This window comes from Camarhynchus parvulus, chromosome 3 (genome assembly GCF_901933205.1).
Source record: "Camarhynchus parvulus chromosome 3, STF_HiC, whole genome shotgun sequence".
In the NCBI taxonomy this organism is placed as follows: domain Eukaryota; kingdom Metazoa; phylum Chordata; class Aves; order Passeriformes; family Thraupidae; genus Camarhynchus; species Camarhynchus parvulus.
The window spans coordinates 81,943,935-81,966,312 of NC_044573.1; the positions used below are offsets into that span (position 1 = coordinate 81,943,935).

Here is a 22,378-nt window from a genome sequence, read left to right on the forward strand (position 1 = left end):
ACTTATATTATGAAGACCTCACAAATTGTTTTCTAATGTTGGTATTTAATGTATAAATTATGTCTTTTGTCAATCAATTTATCAATAAATGAATAATAAATCAGTATGTTGAGCCAGACAATCCTTCTCCATACTGTTCTTCTGAGCTCCAGCACTAACATTTTAAGGAGATGTAAGAAACAGCAAAATAAACACAGTAGTCCTTCCAGTTCTTGATTCGCTGTTCTGTAAACTGAATAACTCTCACCAAAACATTGTTTCTATAGTAGTCAGCAAAAGTGTTGAAGCAGGATATTCAGACATCACATTGCTTTAAAAGAATTACTATATTATTGTTGCTACTCTACTACAATGATATTATATATTCAGTTTATCAGGGTCTTAATATCAAATCACACAGATAAAAAGAATTATATCCAATATAGTTTTAGGGGTTTTTACTTTCTTTCTACATACTGACTGGTTTACTTAATGGTCTTTTAGATTTCAGAAATGGAGAAAGAATTATTATTCAGTTCAACAAAATCTGTATGGAACAAAAGCAAACAAGTGTTGGTACTTAATTACAAGCTGTCTGTGGCTTACTGGGTTACTAAGATTTTCATATGATCTTAGTATGTGGGTGGGAATGTAAGTCTGGGATAAAAAATATTCTGGTTTTTTTTTGATTGAAACCTGCCATTTGGAGTTTTCAGGAGTGCTCACAAGGCATTATACTAGAAACTGTCCCTTCTCAGCACTGCTTTAACTACATCATACATCATTGATATATTATTAAGTTTCTAACATGCTTTAATACACTTTCCAAAAGTTCCTGTAAGAAGAAAATGAGCAATGGCACTCATTACAAGGAGATAAAACAAGTCACTAACAAAATGTAATCCAATCACAGCAGATAAATGAAAGTTCTTATTTGCACTTATTGTTTTCTTGCAGCAATAAAGCATCTAGATGCTGCAATTACTGGAAATTTAATGTGTTAAATTTAATAAAGCAGTCAGTAAATTTTGTATATAGTATTTCAGTTAAATACTTATGAAAAGTAAATGATGCAAAACACTCAGGAGGGAATTGAAGAAAGAAAATCAAATAGATGTCTGTGTATGACACATCAGAACAGACAGATACACTTATGTAATAAAAGTGGGATAAGAATCTACAAGAGATGCCAGACTGACCTGCAAGTTAAGAACCAGTGTCATACCATGAGGTACACTGGAACTACAACAAATTAAGAAAGCAAAGAGAAGTACATCTTGAGGTATCCCAAATCATTTTGGGGGGTCTTTTCCAAAACAAGTGGTAGATGGTATATTTTGAAGAAAACAGCTATTGGGGAAGGACTGGGAGGGGGGGACAAGCAGTCCTTACACATACATAAAGTTTAACTGAAAGTAAAATAAAAGTAAAAAATAAGATTGTAATGCTGTAAGTTTTGATATATTACATTATTGTTTTCCATTGTACACCAGTCGCATTCAGTTATGTCTGAATGGCTACTATTCAAAACAAATGTTCTAGAGAGCAAAGCATAGAGGAACTTAGAAATTATTACACAAGTGGTTTTTGTGCTTTAGTTCAAGAACAAAATGTATAACTCCGAGGTGGGCACAGTTTAAACACCACAAATAGCAACACATCCACACTATGCTGAAGTGAACTATGAAGATAGGTATGTACCTGAATTCATGCATCTTCCCAGGCATTTTCTTCCCTGGCAAAATTTAGATTACAAGTCCTTTTGGGTAGCAATAAGAGTTTCTTCTCTTTGTTTTCTTGTTTCAACAGGAGGCTGATAAATTGGACTTGATGTCTCTCACCTTTACTCATTACAGCCTTCTTGTTCAAATTAGGATGCCAAGCACAAAACTCTATCTTGAAGACAGCTACAACCAGTAAATTGCCTTATGGTTATGCATTCTTATAGCAGATCAGTAGCACTATTCATGCAGCAGGAATTAACCAAACTAAAGAAAAATTGAAAACATCCTTCACAACTTCTTTTTTCTTATATGTCTGCTTTGTATTTAAGCAATATTACAACAATAAGTGGAAAAATAAAGAAGAAACCATTTCAAACTATAGCTGTTTATCTCACAGAGCATCTATATCTCACAGCACTGCATATCAGCTGACTAGGGGTTTAAAAGCTCAGTATTTTTAAGTGATTCTTCTTCTGTTAAAGTTTTTTCAGTTGAGGATCTGAGGTGCCAGAAAAAGTCTCTGAAGCTAATCAAGGCAATTTCATTAGGAAATAAAAGCTGCCCTCCCACATAAATAAAGCCAAAAAACCAAAGATCTAAATTCTATCTCTATGTGGTCTCTTTATGCTTAAAGGAATTTAGTCCTGCTCCCTTTCTACAGGTGTAAATTGTAAAATTGTAGTCTTCAAGAGCCTAACTTTTCCAGAATAACCATTAGGATAAAGTAATTTTATTGCTATATGTTATATTTTTAGAAACATTTTTCTCTTTTTTGAGAAAAAAAAAAAGAGAGAAAGAAAAAACTTTCAAGAGTGGGTGCAGGGCCTCTTGTATGCTGCAGGATGAAGTCAGGCAAACGTGTTTATGGCACACCTGCAGCAGCAGTTCTTCTATGAGGAACAATGAGAAAACCCTTCATATTTGAAAAGCTTCTTATTTAAAATTATGATTTTATAATTATACAACATAGAGTAGAAAAGAGGCTTGTGGAAAACTTATTATCCTACCCTCTTAAAAATGCAGTAGCCCTGATACCTATTTTGTTTCTAAAAATGCTTCCTTAATGTTTTCACAACCTCTCCTATAGTGGAGGCTGCCTATTTTCTCTCAATAATCTATTCTAGCACTTTATTTCTCATGTCAAGCATGAATCAGCCTCACTGTAATCATAATTACTGCCCTATCCACTAAAGATTCAAATGGTTTTCACCTTTAAGTGGAAGAATTAAAAAACTTAGTTCACAAATGGAGCAAAAATTGACACACAAGGATATGTAGCTGGTGTAGCCATCATTCTTTGCTGCTTTTCGCATGTTATTCTCTGAGCAAAAAGTTATCATTACTGCATATTTCTTTCATACCTCTGTATTTTTCTCAACCTGTCCACAGAGGCCATAGAAAACCTCTGGTCACTAGCTTTTCAGAAACACAGTGCACAAAATCAGAGGCAGTATTCCGGCCAAGGCCTTACAGCAACAGGAAGGCTTAGCATGTTCTGCAGTAGCTGGCTTAGGTACAGCCCACAACGCCTGCCTTTCTCAAAAGCCACCATGGTTGTTCTGGCATGCAGGTGAGCAGCCAGCCTGGCCTGATGTTAAACTGACAGGTAACAATGTGAGAAACTGCTGGACATTGCTCGTGATGTGAAGGGAGGAGTTGGCTGGAAGCTGAAGCCAACAAGAGGGTAAACATCAATAAGGGGGTAAACCAGAAGGTGAAATTCACTAAAAGAAAGTGAATAATGGGTGCAGAATGCCAAAAGATAATGAAAAAGGGGACTGATAGGCAGAAGCTGTGGTGCTATCACAGATTAAGGCTGAAATAGCCAAATGAGCATGTAAAATTCAGAAAAAATAAGGGCCAATGGAGAAGCAGTACAGTGTGGGTGAATTCCCTATTTGCAAGGGGAAAAAGGTGGAGAAAAGGAATATTAGGAGTACCAGAGGAATGCAAGTTTTTGGGGTGTCTGTTGGTCAACCCTGTACTTGATTACAGCATGCTGATATAATAATAAACTGTAATAATAAACCATAGTAGTAAGTCTTTAAAATGAACCTGTCTTTCATATTATCTCTATCTGACTGGCTCCTGCAGATAAGGTCATCTCTCAGTTCTAGTAAAACAATGGGGGATGAACCAAACCTTTCTAAAAGAATTTATCCCTCCCCCAGAAAACCATCAAGAATTTTGCAGCAACAACCTCTTCAGTTTTTCCGAGTCTTTTACATATACTTAATTGTTCTTGCATATATGCCATGTACTAATTGGCTTCAATCCTGGTTTTCAGACTCACTCTTCAATATGGCAAGATCATTCATATGTTTAACATGGTGTTTTAAAGCCTAATGTCTGCAAAATTAGTAGGCTTATTTTTGCTAATGCACCATAAAGGCAGTATTCAAGGGAACTGGATCCAGGTCAACTCTTCAGCACTTCTGGTCAATATGTCAGTTTGGAAAGTGAAACATCTATACCTAATATTGGATTATCCAACAAAATCTGTACAACCAAATCCATATAATACTTGTTTAAAATATTTTAATGTCAGAAGTTGTCAAAAACCTTGCTGGAATCAAGATATGTTGCAGCAACATGCTGTCACACATCCACAGGATATGTTACATGTTCACAAGAGAAAATTAGATTGGTTGTAATGATTTGTATTGAAAAGCCCTTCAGGGCAGTCAGTTGTCAGCTTTCTGCTCCACACAGGTATTTTGTTTATTTATTTCAAATTTCTTTACAGGGATTGAAGTCAAATTGAGTAGTATCTAATTGTTCAGTTTCTCCTTCTTTATTCCATTAGCAACCATAACCTTTGCCCTTTCCTAATGTTTACATAAACCACTTGACAGACACAAATCCCCTGAAATAATCATGATAAAAGTTTTTTATGTTCTTTAAAACATAAAAAACTATCCAGCAAACAAACCAAAAAACATTGCAAGTATTTTTATCTGTACAGAGAGAGAATTGGCTAATTTACTTTCATAAAAATTAAAAGCCAATCCAGCAGCATGTATTTTTTGAAAATTTAGTCCCAAACTTAACAAAGAATCAAGTGCTTTCAAATCTCTAGAGTATTATAAAAAAAGGATATCAAGCAAAATCAAAAGTTATGATGCTTAGATGTTGTGTGTTGCATCATTAACACAGGTTACACAGACACTTAGAACCAGAGCTTCAGCAGTGCCTTTCAAATTTGTGTAACCCCTGAATATTTCTTAAAATCTTGTAGTCCTTGACTTGGAGTAACTATCATGACATGTCCTAGTATAACTAGAACTTGCCAAACAATTTCCACAGATGGTCTGGGATTTTGGATTTGGTGGAAATAATTTCCAATAGGCAGTTTAAATGCAAACACCCTACTTTGGTGGGAAAAAGGAATTTAGAAGTGTGGAAGTAGCCAGACCAATTAACTTCATAAGCTGGTACTGTCAATATAAATTGATATGTTTAACAATATAAACATATCAATAATAACTACAACTTCTACTACCTTGCCTAATACCTCTAACTTTGGGTCATAGACACAAAGCAAAGTCATAGAATCAGAGAGTCATAGAATATTCTGAGCTGGAAGGGATCCACAAGGATCATCAAAGTCTAAATTATGGCCCTGCACAGGCTAAGAATCACACCATATTTGTTTGACATCTTTTGGCAAAGAGACCCATAAAAAAAGCTGGTTTAGACCCAAGAACCCATATCTTAGTCCTTAACCTTTTTCTTTATTTAAATGTGTACAGAATTCATTATGTTCTGGAGATTCAGTTTGCAAAAAAAAAAAAAAAAAAAAAAAGTCAGAGGCAATATAAAAGACAAAGAAGAAAGCCAGGTTTAACAAAATAATTTTTTACATTCTTGATAACCTTGTATCCTAGTTTTTTAATGGCCTATGAAAACCAGGATCTGAATGAATCTATCCACATCCAACCTTCTCCCTTTACGAAAGATTAAGTTGGACTCTAAAAGCAATGGAGAAAACTCACCGCAGGCAACACAGTAATGAAACTCTAAGGACCTGTTTAATTCTTCAGGAATGTCCATGCTCAAAAGGAAAGATAAATTTGCAGCTATCAAAAATTTTACTTCAAGGCAGTTCTTCAAGTGACCTTCAATCTCTTAAGGTTATACTTTCTCTAAATTTTAAATCAATTGCCTTAATAAGAGCTATTTGGGTCTGTACAAATATTATGTAACTGACACTAATAGGCTCCATTAATCTAGGTCAGAAAAGGTTCTCTTCTGCTTTCAGTTATCATTGCCAAATTTTATATGATGCCTTTGTGATATGTATATCTGAGAATTCAGATTTTCATTGCTTTTAAAGCAAATTTTAACAGGACATATAAAGTCTGAGTTGATCACAATTGCTCTTTTAATATTTTTATGTTTTCTAGTTTTGTTTACTTGATCTGCCCAAATTCATTACAAACTTTCCTCACTTTTTGGCAGAGAACAATCAAATGTTTGTAGCTCTCAGTTGTGCCTTAAATTTTCAACTTCTGAAATTAAGGTCCTAATTGTCCTTCTTCTCATACTCGGAATGGAAAAAGTGAGATAGATTTGTACTGCCTAACTTTAGATGGTAGGCCGAGGCAAGTCAAGATTAGCAAAAGTGACTCATCTAAAGGATGATTTAAAGCACTGATACCAAGTTTCCCACTTAAACAGTTCTCTGGAACAGAATAGGTTTTAATCCACACTGATTATTTAGGCAGTTTGTGGAGACTAGGCAATTAATTTAGGAAATCAAATTATGTATCTAGTGATATGTATATAGTTGTATGACTGTCTCCAAGATTTTTTGAAAATTGAGGGAGAGTATGTCTTTTTTTTCAACTGAACTCATTATGTGTGCCCAAACTGATAAGGAAAAAACTTTGAATAGTTACTAAAGCACTTGCAGTAGATAGTTAATCCAATAAAAGATATACAAATCCAATACCTTTTCCCCTGACATTCATAACCACCTGTTTTTCTTATTGGTTTAATTAATAATTAAAAGCCATGACAAAGAGAGCAATTAAATCACAGAATTATAGAACAGTTTGGGTTGGAAGGAAGCTTTAAATGTAATGGAGGTCAACCCCACTGCAAAAAGCTGGCACATCTTCAAATAGATCAGATGGCTCAGAGCTCCACTAACTTGACCTTGAATGTTTCCACAGATAGGGCATGCATCACCTATCTGGGCAACTTTTACCAGTGCTTTAATGCCCTTAACGTAAGAAAAGCTTCTTTTTATGGCTAAACTAAATCAACACTCTTTCAGTTTAAAATTAGTACCTCTTGTCCTATTACAATATGTTCTGCTAAAAGTTTGTCCCAGTCATTCCTATAGGCCCCCTTTAGATACTGAAAGGCTTCCATAAGGTCACGCTGGAGCCTTCCCTTCTCCAGGCTGAACAGCCCCAGCTCCCCCAGTCTCTCCTCACAGGAGTGGTGTTCCATCCCCCTGATTGTCTTTGTGGCCCTCCTCTGGATCTGTTAGAGCATGTCCTTCATATTTTGAGAGCCTCAGGGCTGGATCCAGAGGTACAGGGGTCTCGAAAGAGCAGAGCAGAGGGGCAGAATCACCTGCCCTGACCTACTGAGTCTACTTTTGATGCAGCCCAGGACACAATAGGTTTTCTGCTCCCCAAGTCCTTCCCTGCCCTTCAAGTGCCTTATCACAACTTTTAGGAGGATCTGTTCCTTGATCTTCCCAGGAACATGGATGAGGCTGACAGGACAGTAGTTTCTGGGTTCCTCCTTTCTACCAGTTTTAAAAGCGGGTGCAATGTTTCCTCTCTACTTCTCACCAGGGGCTTCACCTGACTACTATGGCTTTGCAAACATCATGGAGAGTGGCTTGGCAACTACATCAGCCAATTCTCTTAGGATTCTGGGATGCATCTCAACAGGTCCCATAGACTTAAGCATGTTCAGCTTCCTGAAGTGGTCACAAATCTGACAGTGGGAGGGACTTTGCTCTCCCATCACTGATCTTGCAGTCCACCCACTAGTCAGTTTTAAAATTGACCAGATGTGTATATGCAAGCTCTACAAATTTTCCAGCAATGTAATCACATGAATTAAAAAAATTGGATAATATAATGGAAATCTTACCTGGTCAGAGGGAGAACAGCATTTATTTGCCATTTTCATCTATGAAAGAGAGAGGGAAGAACACACAGAGTTATTGGTATGCTGAAGAGTTTCTGTGATGGAATTAGCATTGATTGACTTAGTTATTGAATACTATATTAATACTTCCAAATTATATTTGTAAGAAATTTTATCATTCAGTGCTTAAATAGTAGATTTTTATTATTATAGCGAATTTGCAAAACCAAGGACCTGAAAGACAAAAGCTTTCAATCAGTTTTCCTTAAATACCTAATCAAGATTTGCATTTATGAATTTAACTTTGCCAGTCTGAGTGAAAATACTATACTGTACTGTAGATATCTCACTTAGGTCTAATTAAACAATTGCTTAAGCAGATTCTTAAAAGATGTCTGCAATTAAGTCCTTGTGACCATAGAGTGTAAGATGTATTTAAAGATGAAATGAAAATTGCATGGGCTTTCCTGTTAGTTTACTCTCCAAGACAAAGTTTTTCCTTTTTGTTTAGGTAATGAAGAGTTTTGATAATTTTGATTTTTGTCTGGCAGTCATAGTTTGCACATATGAGTGGTGGACAAATACTGACATATATAGTACACAAATACTTCTTTAAAGTTTAACATTTTTTAAAGTGCAATTTTATAAAGTGTAGATAAGAATTTAGAAAGAACTATATTAGAGTGTAAAACCAGACTTCCCTACATGCTAGGAGGAAGCTGAAAACTGTCGTAGAGTTGATGAGTACTTCCAAAGGACCTTGTTGTCAAAAAGCTTGTTTTATTGGAAATTAAAGGTTTGTGATGGAAGACCGAAACCCTACACCTGTGAACAGGGAAAACTCCAATTGCCATAGGAAATGAACAGAAGAATTCCAGGGCTATTGTTTGTATCCTGGGCACACCAGATTTTTAAGATCAAACCTGTGGATGTAACTCCTGTTAATATGGTGATGCCATTGACTGCTGTGGTGGGTTGGCTCTGGCCAGAATCTAAGCACCCACATAGGTGCTCACTCCCTCCTCCCTGCCAGCAGGAAGGGTCAGAGATTGGGAAAAGCAAAAGCAAGAAAACTTCTGAGTCAAGATGGACAGCACTTAAGTGAAAGAAACAAGAAAAATTCAAGTGATGTAAATGCAATCACTCTCTGCCTCCCACAAGCAGGCTTCAAGCAACAGCCATCTTGGAAGACAAACCCACACCTCTTTTCTCCATGATGTCATTTCAATTGCTGGGCACAATGGTCTGGAATATCTCTTTGCTCACTTTCCGTCAGCTAACCCATCCGTGTCCCTTCCTAATTCCTTGTTCCATCTTCTGCTGAGGTGGGTGGGGTATGTCAGAGAGAAAAAGTCAAAGCCTTCATCCTGTACAGGCACTGTTCAGCACCAATCAAAACACTAGTGTGTTGTTAATGCTGTTCTAGCCACAAATACAAAACACAGCACCTGCTGCTATGAAGGAAGCTCCCCCCATGCCAGCCAGACCCAGCACACCTGTATGGGCCAAGACTTTGTGTTATGGTAGTGGCACAGGCCTCAGGGTTTATACACACACACTCTTGCAGCTAACAGAGGACAATAACAACTCATTGAGTGAAGTATATATGATCATAAACAAAATAGCCTTAGGAAAAAAAGGCAATGTGGAGGGGTAGGATGACAACAGGAATCTTGACTGTATGGACAAGAGGGCGATAGCAATGCTCAGGCTGTAGGAATCAGTCCTAAACCATCATGGGCCATCAGGGTTTCTTCTCCCTCACACACTCACTTTTGCAGCCCTTTAGAATTGAAGTGTGCAGTGAAATGGTGCAGGTGTGCTGGTGGGTCAGACAGCTGGGGGTGACTGAGGGTCTGAGGTACAGGTGGCCAAGCTGTTGGGAGCCTGGGGCATCTGTCAGGCTTGGCTGTGTGTTGAGAGATCCTGCCAGGCTCTTGAAGTGGCTCTAACAGCTGCTGGCCACCCTAGAGGAGGAGCAGGGATTACCACAACAGCGGTGGGTCACAGGCTGCAGGGCTGGCACCCACTGCTTAGCACAGGCAGGGAGCAACCAGGAGGATGGAACTGGAATTTGGCTGCTGACTGGACAGAGTGGCCCCGGCAAGTGGCAGGTGTGTCCACGCCAGGTGTGCCTTCCTCAGCCTGGCACAACTGCAGGGATGCATTGTTCTGGAGCTGGCCTGGAGCACTGGCTGGGAGAAGAGTCCCCCACGGGGCTCCATCAGTAACAAACCAGCTGGAACTCAAGAACCTCACCCTGTAACTTGGTTAAAGCAAATTGGTGAAATGGCCAGTGTTGCAGAAGGAAGCAGTCAGTAGTCTGATTTGGTGGTGAGCTTAATCCTGCTAGAAGAATTGTGCAGGACATAATGAAAAGTCACCTGGAATACTGCAATGTCAGTAGAAATGCTGGTACACCCTGCCCATAGTCAAGACCCACCTTTCTCCTGTGCCTCAGACACAAATACATACACAAAGTAACTACAGAAAAGCCATGTTAGACACACAGAAAATATAATTTCCTTTCAGCTGTCCAAAACCATACTCAATAATATGATTATTATAACACAAACCAGTGCAAGTAAATGGGTTCAAATGTGCTTGGAAAAAAGCGTGTCAGACTGGTTATGAAGGTTTTCTGCACCAAGCAGGTAGAATATTTTGAAGAGCACCCTAATAACCAGCTCAGCTTCCCATTGGAAAGGATAATAGGGAAGAATGCTTTGGACTCCATGGTTTTTCACTGCACAGGCAACTCATTCCCTATTCCAAGCAGGATGGCTGCAGCCCTGATGTTTCTGTGGGGAGAAGAAAAAGATCTGCTTCTATATCATATTACATCCCAGTGTCACAGGGCTGAGAAGTACGAACTCTTCACTTCACCCAGCACCATGTGTGCCCTTCACATGTCTCCACAGCTGGTGCAGACAGGCAGGAATACAAATGGGATACATTTACCTTGCTAGCACTGCAGTATCGAACTGTGAGCTGGACACAGCAGGGGAGATAAAACAAAAAACCCGGGTCTGCAAAGACTGCAGGCTACCTGGAAAAGGAACTATTAAGCAAATTGTAATTCCTGTGCTCTGTTCTAAATGGCAGGAACTAAAATTATTCAGAACCATTCATAAATCTAAATGCCTCCCAGGCTGGGATTTGTTTCACATATAATATACCTGTGTTCTTTTTCAAGAAAACAATAAAGGATCTTGACAGGCACCTATTTTTTTTCCCTAGCTATATTAGCATCCTATGTGACTGCTTATTGCTTGGCCAAGTTTAGGGGACATGGGTCCTATCCCTACTGACTTCCTTTTACAACCTCTACAGTTTGAACTGTGGTACTTTCAACTGGCAGTTTTGCATTTAAAACAACAAAAAAGCAGCAGTGAAGAAATATTATGCATTCTCACCCTGGGAATAGAACTGTTTGTATAATCATTGAGGCAGTCGAATTTGTATACTGCTTCCTATACACAAGGATTTTGTTTCCATCTACATGTACCCCACAATCTGCTGTGTAAAGAATGCAAGACCTCCTCAGTCTTCTTTCATTTTTGTTAATGTATGTTTAAAGCTCATATTTCATAAGTTTCTCCCTATTACAACAGACATTTCACACAACTGCAACGCAAAATATCCCCAGATACGTGTTTACACAAAGAAATAAAAGAGAAGGTTTACAGACTATGACATATACAATTAAAAAAGATGTCATGGACATAAATGTGATCTGGATTAATAACCCCACTTTAATATAAAATTTTAAGTCTCTACCATCCTCCAATGAAACTGCTGGAATGATTTATAAAAATCATAAATAATGTTTAAAGTGGAACAAGAGCATCATAACTTGTTCTCTGACCTGTTTATGACCTACTCATTTATTTACAAATTTTTTTAAAAACAATAACACCATTAGAATTTACTGTGAAAAACCACAAAACCTTGAGAAAGTTTTATATATAAGAAACAAATCTCTATAATGTAAATGAACTGACAGCATTACGTTTAGGTGCTTCTGCTGATTATGACTGAAATTATGCTCAGTGCTATATTTCAAAGACAATAATTAAGATCCATGAGAAAACCTGCATAGATCTTATAGCTGTCAATCTGAATGGTGAAAAACAGAGAGAGAAATACAAATTATCCCAAAGACCTTTCTCCTAGAAAGTCATAGACATTACAGCACTGTCACTTCAGCCTACAAAGAACCCTTCAGCTGAAGAAATTAAGAACAGGAGCAGTGAGAAGCACAGGCAGAATAATTTATTTCCTGGGCTTCTTAATCATGGAAGATTCACTGCCAGTTTCTGTTAGTTGTCTTCCCTCAGTTTTTTCAACTGCACCTCCTTCTGCAAGAAAAGAGGTGTATGAAGAAATAAATCTGAGGTGCTGATTCACCTGCATTTATTTCTGCCAAGGATAAATGCAAAAAGCTTTGAGAATATTGAAAATGAGGACTGAATCACAAAGGAAGATGATAGGGTAGTTTCATGCTGGTAGAAAAGTATGTGAAAAAACAGAATATGTGCAGAGAGATGAATAATTTGGGGCAAGGGTCCTCAGAAATGCATGCTGCTTGTAAAGCTGACTGTAACTAGGAGATTTTCTGAGCTAAACATACAAAACGTGTATCAGCAATGAGGACTGAAAAGACACTCTTAGGTTTTTCTCCACATTGCAGCATTCCCTGTGCTCTTCTGTCATCTAAGAATTAAGTCCAGGCTGGTACCAGAATCATTATTTCTCATCTACCAAGTAACACTCTCTAAGTATGTACAGGGACAGCACTCCTATGCAGTGACAAGTTCTCACATCTCCGCTGCTGAAAGATGACTCCTCCTATACACTTGATCCCCAGAGAGCTTGCCTTTGTATAGAAGTTAGATGTTTCACTAGTACTTCAAAAGAGTAGTCTGACATTAGCAGAAGTGTCACATTGTGGCAGAGCTATTTTTGCACTACCTACACTAGGAGTGTCTCCTGGCATCATCAGGAGATCTGACAAAGAGCTGCTGAACATGACTTTATTAGGGTAAAATAAAAAAAAAATAAAGTATATTAGGGTAAAGTGATACAGGAAAGATTGGGTGCACTGTACAAAAAATCCCTATTAAGAGCTCTTTAAGAACTAAAATTCTAAAAGAAATTATTTAAAACGTCATGCAAATATGTAGGGTAAAAAATGTAGATAAGAGTAACACAAATAGGCACAGTTTAAGTAAGAATGACTAAGGTACAAGAAAAATTGCTAAAGTCATGAAACAAGTACCAGCAAAACAAAATGTAAAAATGTGTGGAAGTAAAACATGAATAATGGTAAGTATTGCTTAAAAACCTCATAATAGCTCGGGTAAGAATGCTGACATTATGCCAACAGTGTTAGCAAAAAAGTCCATTGTGACCACGTATCTAGTAATTAATTTCCATACTGAGATGATGGTGTGGGACAGAATAGGAAATCAATAGTTTAACTATTTGGTGAAGCAACTGAACTTTGAGTCAGCAAGTACTCATGAAAATAACCCATAACCAGATAAGGAGTTCTCTGAAATAATTTCTGAATGAGTAATGATTATCTGTGGTCCTGGAGAATGGGGAGATACTCTACAGAAGTGGAGAAGTAAAGAAACAGGAAGAAGCTCTGAAGGAATAACAGATTAATTCCCCAATGTCAGTGTCAGAGGTTTGATAAGAAAATAATCATTTTTTGAAATTATAAGACAAAGGTAATCAAAAGGATTCCAAATGGACTTCCAAGAAGCTGGATTCAAAGGCCTGTCCTAAGCACTGTGGACGGTGCTCTGTGTTTTCTGGCTGCTCAGAGGCAGAGAGCTGTCCAGCCTTCTGCTGTACTCCAGCCTCTCAATCCCCATCTTAAAAATAGTTTGCAGCAAAAAGGATTCCCACTGACTACTGCATCTCCCCTTCTGATGATCAATAATTAAATAAATGCTGTGGCCTGACCTTTCCAGTTGTACCACAGGCTGCACGCCTGACAAAACCTGGAAAGCCACTGTCCAAGCAAAAAAGTTTACATGCTTCTCATATGAACTCATATGAGTTTGCTTTGTAACTCACTAAGAACACGAAACATGGATATTCATCATGACTGTTGCTTCTCAGGTCCTCCCTGGGAACTGCCAGTTATATGAACACCAGATGGACTATTTTATTGACAGAATTCACTAGTAAAAGATAGTGGAGAAGACTAAGAAAGTCCTCAGTTCATAATAAAATATTGCAGCTGACAGGTCACAGCACAGTGAAGATACTGTGTCAGGACACATAATTACTGCACATAATCCTTTGGAAAAAACTGACTAGCACCCTATGACTAACAAAAGCTGCCTGCATTTATTTTTATCCTTATTCACTTATATCATTGGAATGGCTTTTATTCGGTGAATTTCTCTAGAAAGAAAAAAAATTAAAAAAAGGCTTAGTAACTATGAATTGGAATTTCTCTAGAAATATTACCATACATTTTCTTAGAATCATTACATAATAATACCCTGTACGTTATGTGAGTCACTAAATAGTATTTAAAAAGTACACGTCATAAGCAAAAATGTCTGATTTTGGCAAAGAGATTGTTTAAGCAATTGAATATTTTAAAAGAATTAATGGAATAAATTAATATTTTAAAAGAATTAATGGAATAAAATGTGATTCATGTAGCTTTTGAAGAATAGGAAAACAAATTAAATTTTAAGTCTGTTTTAACCAACAGACTTAAAGATTTATGTTGAAATCTAATACAAATTCTCCACAATATAATCTGGAGACCTAAGCAACAGTACATTTAGAGTACAAAGCACAAATAAAAGTCAGGCTACTAAATCATAATTTATGAAAGAAGTTAACAGACTATGCACATGTAGAGAAAGAAAAGATTAAAACCTGCACAGGCAATTTTTTCAGGGACAGCTGTGCTATTGCATTTTCATCACTGAATTTTATCATTTCTTAAAGACAAATATACTTTCAAAATTGTACATTTTTGAGTTCCTTATTTGACTTCATAGTTAATTCCACAATTATCAATGTTTTTAGCTGCTCTTTGATGGAATAATAGATGTGCTGTCCAAATAGTAATTTTCTGTTTCTCTGGGGATTAGTTAATACTTCTGCTTGCAGAGGCAATTGTTACTTATTAATTTACAGGAGTAACTTAAAATAGCATAAGCATCTTTATACTTCTAGCAAGTGAGATGGAATAACGTGCCCTTAAATAAATCAACTCTTAGACAACTTAGAGATGTAATATTACTGTCTCCAGTAAGTCTCAGTAAATCATTCTTCACTAGCTACAGAATTTTCACATGCTTTTTTCAAAATAAACAAATCTGACAAAGAGCTCCGGAACATGACTTTATTAAGGTAAAATAAAAAAAAATTAAGCAACAAATGCTAATTTCAAGCACGGTTTAACTACAAAAATGTGAAAATGAAATATTTGGTCACATCTAAAGCTCTGTGAAATGACCAGTACCGATACATATTTTGACCTAAAAATCTTTAAAATAGTAAATGTAATCTGATTTTTTACTGGTTTCTGTTCTATGCTAACACTGCAAGCCTTGAAAACTTCTTGATACTTTTGATCAGGCAACCTCTCCCTATTTTGTCCTTTCTCCTTTTTCACCCCATACACAAGCATTTTATATATTGTACTTAAAGGTGAATTGTTTTTTACCCTTTGAAAACTAGAAATAACTTTACAATAGCATAAACAAGAAAATATGCAGAAAGTAACATACATTTTGAAGTGTCAAATCACTGATGTTAGTAGACATTGCTCTCAGCCAGTCAGCACTCTCCTGGGCTGTATAAAACTGAAGTATCCCAGTACTAACTCCATCGAGTGCCAGCACTTCAAATGCATTAGATCTGCAGTAAGAAGAAATATATCCGTAAAGGAAGATATGTCAGTTTTCTGAAACTGCCCAATATTTATCAGTGTTCAAGTGATGTTTATGCCTTTTGACAAGTTTTTGAGTGTTTAATTTACCAATCAATAGAAAGGCAACAAACCCAAGGATAATAGGGCAGTACCAAGAGTAACAGATACAATAAGTACTTTCTCTGTACCAATATATACAAGTGCTGATGATAATTTACTTCCCTGGGTATACATATTATGTTCATAATTATTGAACTTAAGGTAGTGTATTCAGGAAATATGCATTGGGCCTTTTTGAAAAAAAAAATAGTGTTTTTTAAAACTAAAATGCCAATTTTATTTATTGCATTTTGGCTTCATTTACTGGGAATGTATGAAAATTCAAAGCACTGTCTTCCCTAGCTTCCATTTCTTGGATTCCTAAACATTTTTTATGTAGCATTCAAAGCAATGCTTACTTCAAGCACTTTTATGTCATAGGAATTTGAAAAGCGTTCTTAGAAACTTCTTCAAAAATTTTCCCTGAACAGTCTTGTCAAAACAGCATTGGCACAGGCTAATTTGCAACCACATTTTGTTAACTTTTAATGCAACTTTTAGGTGTTTATAGCAACTTTATTCTGCAAATACCAATGCTTTCCTTTCCTGACATCAGCAGGAAGTTAGGCACTGCATATATAACTTTGAAATCCCCTACATCTGAATGCTGGTGGGATATGCTTTTTTAACTCTTAAAATTTTCCTATAGGAACCACAAAAGCTCATTAAGTAGTGGCGTGAAAGTACACTGGTCTAAATTTTAAAAAAAGTGACACACAATAGTTGCAATAACTAAACTTCAGAAAGATAACCAGATTATTTAAATGTCTATGATTGCCAGGAGAGTTAGATTTTAGTTATATACTCTTGTGAAAGACAATTATAATTAGCTCAATGATTTTGCATATGTTTGTTTTGTGTATAATATGGAGAATATCACCACTACCTTATACATTTGTAAATTAGATATTTATACTTATATGCTATATTGCCCCATTTTTGGTACCAACCTAGAAGAAAGCTAACCAATGAATCAGAATACTGGTCTATGAAGTTGCTGAGTCTCCCTGGGGATCTCTGATGTAAGGAAAAATCCTCTACTGTTTAATTGATGATATATGTCAACATTCAAAATGACATATAGTGGTTAATGTGCAGTTATTCATTCCTGATTTAGGGAAAAGGTTATTAACATAACCTTTGTCATTTGTAGGGAGTTTGATGATGAACATGAATACTGAACTCTATATACTTGCTAGAAAAGGTAATATAAACTTCCCATCATACACAATATAAATAAGACAATGTATCTGAATAGATATATGTGAGATGCTTTGCTTTTAAAGGAGTTGTAAAGCATTATATCTGCTGTTTGCAAAAATTAACATGCTTGGCCTGAAGACTTAGATATGTATCAGCCAATTGTCTATTTTCCTTTTGTGATTGAATAATCATGGGAACTACTAAAACTTGATGGCAGTGGCACAATTCTGTGTCACTTTCATTCCAGTAATCTCTTTCACCTCTTCAGAAAGAAAAAAAAAAGATTTTAAAAATCCTTTTATTGCCTTCAAGTAAACTGAGTAAAATAATAACCTCCCAAACATATTGTTCATTTTACCTAAGGTTCTGACAAAGATCCCAACAGTGCTGTAATAAAATTACTTATGGTATGATCTGCCCAACATTCCACTGAGACAGTGAGAATCTGTCAGCCCTTATGCATTGATACACACTGGTGCCTGCAAACAGACTTAATTTAATGCTGTGAGGAGAAGCCCTTCTCAATGCCCAGCTTAGATATCCCATTCAAATATCAAAGCTAAGATGCTAGGATCCTTACACAGCAAGAGGGCTGTCCAGAGCATTTAAGAGAGCCAAGCAATAGTATGTGCTCTCCATGGAACCACAGGGTGTCTAGATACTAACTCAGCTTCTGCAGACACACAAAGACCTGAATGCCTCATCCCAGTGGCACAAAGTTCCCTAAGTGGCTGATGAAAGATCACAGAAGGGAACTCCCCGATTAACAATGGAGGCAACCAAAATAGGCAATCAAAATTAAAAATAACAACTTGTATTATAAAAATTACCGAATATTTTATCATTTGAAACAGGGTGCTGGTGGTAGAGTGGATTACACTAAAACTCCTTTTTAAAATATGGTAATCAATTACAGACAGTTAATAATATTCAATATTCATGTAGAGATCTAACACTTCACTAACACGATATTTGCACAGAATCAAATAGGGTGTGAGGGATCCTGCAAGTCCCCTAGTCCAGCCTCCTCACTAACTTGAAATACAAATCTTTTCCACAAGAACGCCAAAACTGGACACAGAGGGAGCTACCTCAGGTGTGGCCTCAGGAATGCAAGTACATGAGAACAGATGAGAACAACCATTTCCCTTGACTATGTTATTGCTAACACAGCTCCTTATATGGGACTTCATCACTGAACCTGTGCTCAGCTGACTCCTGCTCAGTGGAGGAGTCTGCCAATGTCCCCAGGCCCTGCTTGCAGAGCCTGTTCCCTTGCTTCAGCACACTGACACCAGGACATTCTTTTCCCAGGGCTCAGGCTGGTTCAAGGCTTCTGATGGGCCAGTGGTGGTCACATTGCCTGGCGCACAAGACTGAGACCTTTGGGGCACCGCTGTCCCCACTGGGCTGGCTTGGCAGGAAGGTGGTTTTACCAGAAAGCAGCTCAGTGTAAATGACATAGGATAAAAAACAGCCAGTGCTTTTCAAAGTTCACATGTGGGAATCTACAAAATTAGAGGGTTTTAGGAAAGCTGCAAAAGGCAGGCTTCAGAGACAGTAGAACTGTGACTTAGTAGAACTAAGCAGCAGCCATGAGACAGGTCAGCAGAAGAATTATTTAAACTGTAGAAAAGCAAAGACAAATAGAACAATGATCTGTGTATTAACGTTTGTCTAGAATGACTCCCTAAGCTACAGAAAAGTTTATCTAGCAAGATATTAGGAAAGTTGAAGCTTAATAATGGAGCTCTGTGCGTTGTGTTTTAAGGCTTACAAGTAGGTATTGTATTTGAAATAAGCAAGCACTGTTTTAACCAAAGGTACTTGTGCTTATAGTGATTGGATAGAACTACTGTCAATATGCTTTTGCTTTGTGTGATTGGTCAAAAAACTTATAAAGTAAGTTGTAACATTAATATCTTGGTCTGCTGCCTAAGATGTGAGCTGCTGGCATCTTCCCATTGTCATAATCATGTAATGAGACTGATGCTGAAAAATAAAGCAGCTCAAGGCACGTTCCACAGCAGCCCCGTCTCGTTCGTGATTTGTACATAGCCCTTGGCCAGTGTCATTTACATATGCCAGTCATGGTAGTAACACAGTGTTTTTGCCCTGAATCTTAATCAACTTTGCTATCAACTTTACTTTATTTCTCGCTTTCAGTTACAAAAGTTTCTCTCTGAAGATCCCATAATATATTGATATTGTTCCATGTACCACACTGTGTTCTAAAAAGCATAGTGTGCAGAAGGCTACAAGTAAAAACAGATATCCAAACTAAAAACAAAAGCTTAACAAAATAAATCCTAAGGCCTTTGTTTTAAGTGAAACAATCAAAGCAAGCACCAAGATGGCACTGGAATTCACAAGAAAATAAATCCTACAGGCTTAAGTGACATGCATTTCTCTCTGTTATTTCCTCAAAACAGAGAAAAGAAAAAAGTAGACACAACAAAGCACCTACTCCTGTTAGCTGTCAAGGAGCAGCTTTCCATTTAATACCAAATAAGTTTGAAAGGTTTCAAGATGCTATAAAGTTGCTGTAGGTTTTTTATTTTCTTTGTTGGTTTGTATATCTTTTTTCCCTGAGGCCCTAAGATGATTTTAAAACACAGACAGAGGAAATTTCTACATCTTCTATTACTGAAGTTATGCTACTGACTACTGCAACTAGAGCAAGAAATTAATATTTGCATTCCCTAAATACTAGAAATTTGTGTTGCACTGCCATCACATTTCTTACTTTGAGATTTGTCTCCCTATCTGTAAATTTGTTTCCTTCAAGCATTTCTGCTAAGGAGCATGAGGCACCATTTTCAATACTCAGTGTCTTTCTATCTCACTTTCATGGTGAAATTATGAATAGATATGCATTCCTGGTCTCTTCTGGAGTTTGTTTATGGCATTAATTTCTTGTAAAAAAATAAACACTATCTTTGTGAGCATGGCAGTCAGAATAACAGATAAGACTTTAGGTTCTCTTCTTGAAATTGACACCTTTAAACAAGTACTACTAATTAATATTAGTAAGGAAATTTTTCCATACAAGCAGTTTGCTACTACTGAGGTGTTAAATCCAAAGACTTTTCTAAGATAAAAAGTATTTTCAGAGCCAGCTGAAATATGAAGAGCTGAACTTTTACTTTACTGGAGGCTAAGAATTCCAGCAAAGCATATATTTTTATTTTTTAGTATCTGTGGCATGTGAAATCATCTCTCTTAGACTTATATAGGTATTTTATTATATAGATATTTCTACAAAAACATAGATGTAGGCTTGACTGCAAGTCTTTTATCTTTACTACCAGGCTGATACAGACAGATGGATTTGATCAGCTTTGCATCTTCCCAGGTCCTGAATCAGTACTCCCTCCTGTTTGTATAATTTCTTTTTTATGTTTGAGTTAGTTTTTATTGCTTTTGTTACAACATTTTATTGTGGCTTGTTTATAATACTACATGGCCCTCTTGCCAGAATGTCTACTTAGACTGAAGTTTTAAGGACTATGGGTAGATCTGAGTGGAAATTCTCCAAAAGGAAGGATCTGAATTACTTAATCTCTTTGAAATGTCATGTTAGAAGTAATGGGATTTTGTGTTGTAAGTGTCACAGAACCTTGTACCTTACAAAATGTTTAAATGTGAGCATATAACTGGACTATCAACAGCAACCATGTAGCTCAGAAGATATCAAAACATTAAACATAAACTTGATTTGCATTTTATGTTTGTGGTTTTGGGGGGAACATTTTGATTCCAGTATTGTAACTTTTATTTTCATTACACTTATAGAAACCAAATAAGATAACTGAAGTAACACAGACATATATACTTCTACAGATATTTTCTAACTGATGTGTCAGAAAACTGTGAGAAAGTTCATTTAGTTTTGTAACTCAGTGAGATTGTACTTAATTTCTAGATTTTTTCAAAGTGGTTCATTCAATTTCCTAGTTTTCAATTTATTTACCTAATTAAAGGCATTTTGTTAACTTACTAAAATGATAAATGGAAAATACCACTCTTCACAAAAAAATCTATTAAGAAACCAGTGAACACATTAAAAAACATTAAAAATACACAATACTTTGGAGTAATTGCAATGGTCAGAATATCAAGAAATAAAAATAACACTAAATCTAATTAGGTTGTTTTGTAATTGACATCACAGCTACATGGGCTCATAGCTACTGGGCGTGAATTACTTCCATTCCACTCACTATTTCAGTCTCTCATATTCAAAATAAGCATTTTTTCTTTAGTGTCTAAACTCATAATGTTCAAGATGTTATATGCACTGTACCTTTACTCAAAGCTTCTGCCAATACACTGTATAAAAACTATTATACATTACTACCAGTATCAGCTGTAAGGACTAAAAATATCAATATCTGCTTTTCCCCAAATAAAAATTCCATAACAAAAATGAAAGACTACAGTACATGAACTGTGTTCCTCACCTTCTAAAAGACTACCTATCTTTACTTTTCTATCTTAAAAAAGAAAACCACTTCAAACTAGAATATGAACCACAAATTCCTTTGGGTGAGAAAAACATACTGATATTATTTCTCTGTTAAGCTTACATCACATTTATTGATCAATTCAATCCTCAACAGTCAAAAAATGTTTCCATTGCCAACTAGCAATTAAGAGTATTCACAGCAATAGCATTCTCACTACATTTATATTGCCTTACTTCTTACAGAGAAAAATTACATTGATGGATTAGTGAGAAGTCTAGAATAATAGAAGCTGTAGTGCTATATAATAAAGGCAAATGAATAAAAAAATTATGAATTTCCAACTAATCAAAAAGACTAATTAGCATGCTACATATATAAACACCTTCAGACAGACTCCAACCATATCCAGAAGGCGAAATACACTAATTCAAGCTGATTTCAGTAGTTGATACAAAGTTTAATCTTTCATTCAGAACAGGAATGACATCTACTATGTTTCTTATCTTTCCTTTGAAATATTAAGAGGAATTTTTTTTGCTTTTGTTTTGTGGTATTGATAAACATATTTCACATGCCCAGTGCGCAGTATTTTCAGCCATTCCTTTATACGGAAGGAAAATACCTATCCCATTTTTTCTTGCTTCTGTTAATACATATGGTATTAAAAGAATTAAAAATATATGAAAAAATATTCTTGTGTCATTAAGTCAGTCTAAAGACTTCCTGTGAAAAGTACAATAAAAATTCAAGTGAAATGAAAAGCCAGACGCAAGTTGCCTTTCTTTTCACATGAACAGCAAATAAGAATCAAACAGATACATGTGATCTTGACCATCTCATGACACAAGAGTATGCTGAAAGTATGCCTTTTTTTT

The 22,378-nt window shown here is 36.4% G+C and overlaps 1 protein-coding gene across 1 annotated transcript in view; it reads right to left on the bottom strand.

The window, feature by feature from the left end:
* SNTG2 (syntrophin gamma 2) overlaps positions 1 to 22,378 on the bottom strand; it is a 206,298-nt gene that overhangs the window by 34,759 nt on the left and 149,161 nt on the right. The window contains exons 10-11 of the mRNA XM_030945918.1: positions 15,590 to 15,719; positions 7,821 to 7,859 (exon numbers count right to left, since the gene is read on the bottom strand). Coding sequence (XP_030801778.1) covers positions 7,821 to 7,859; positions 15,590 to 15,719 — 169 coding nt within the window. The remainder of the gene's footprint in view (positions 1 to 7,820; positions 7,860 to 15,589; positions 15,720 to 22,378) is intronic.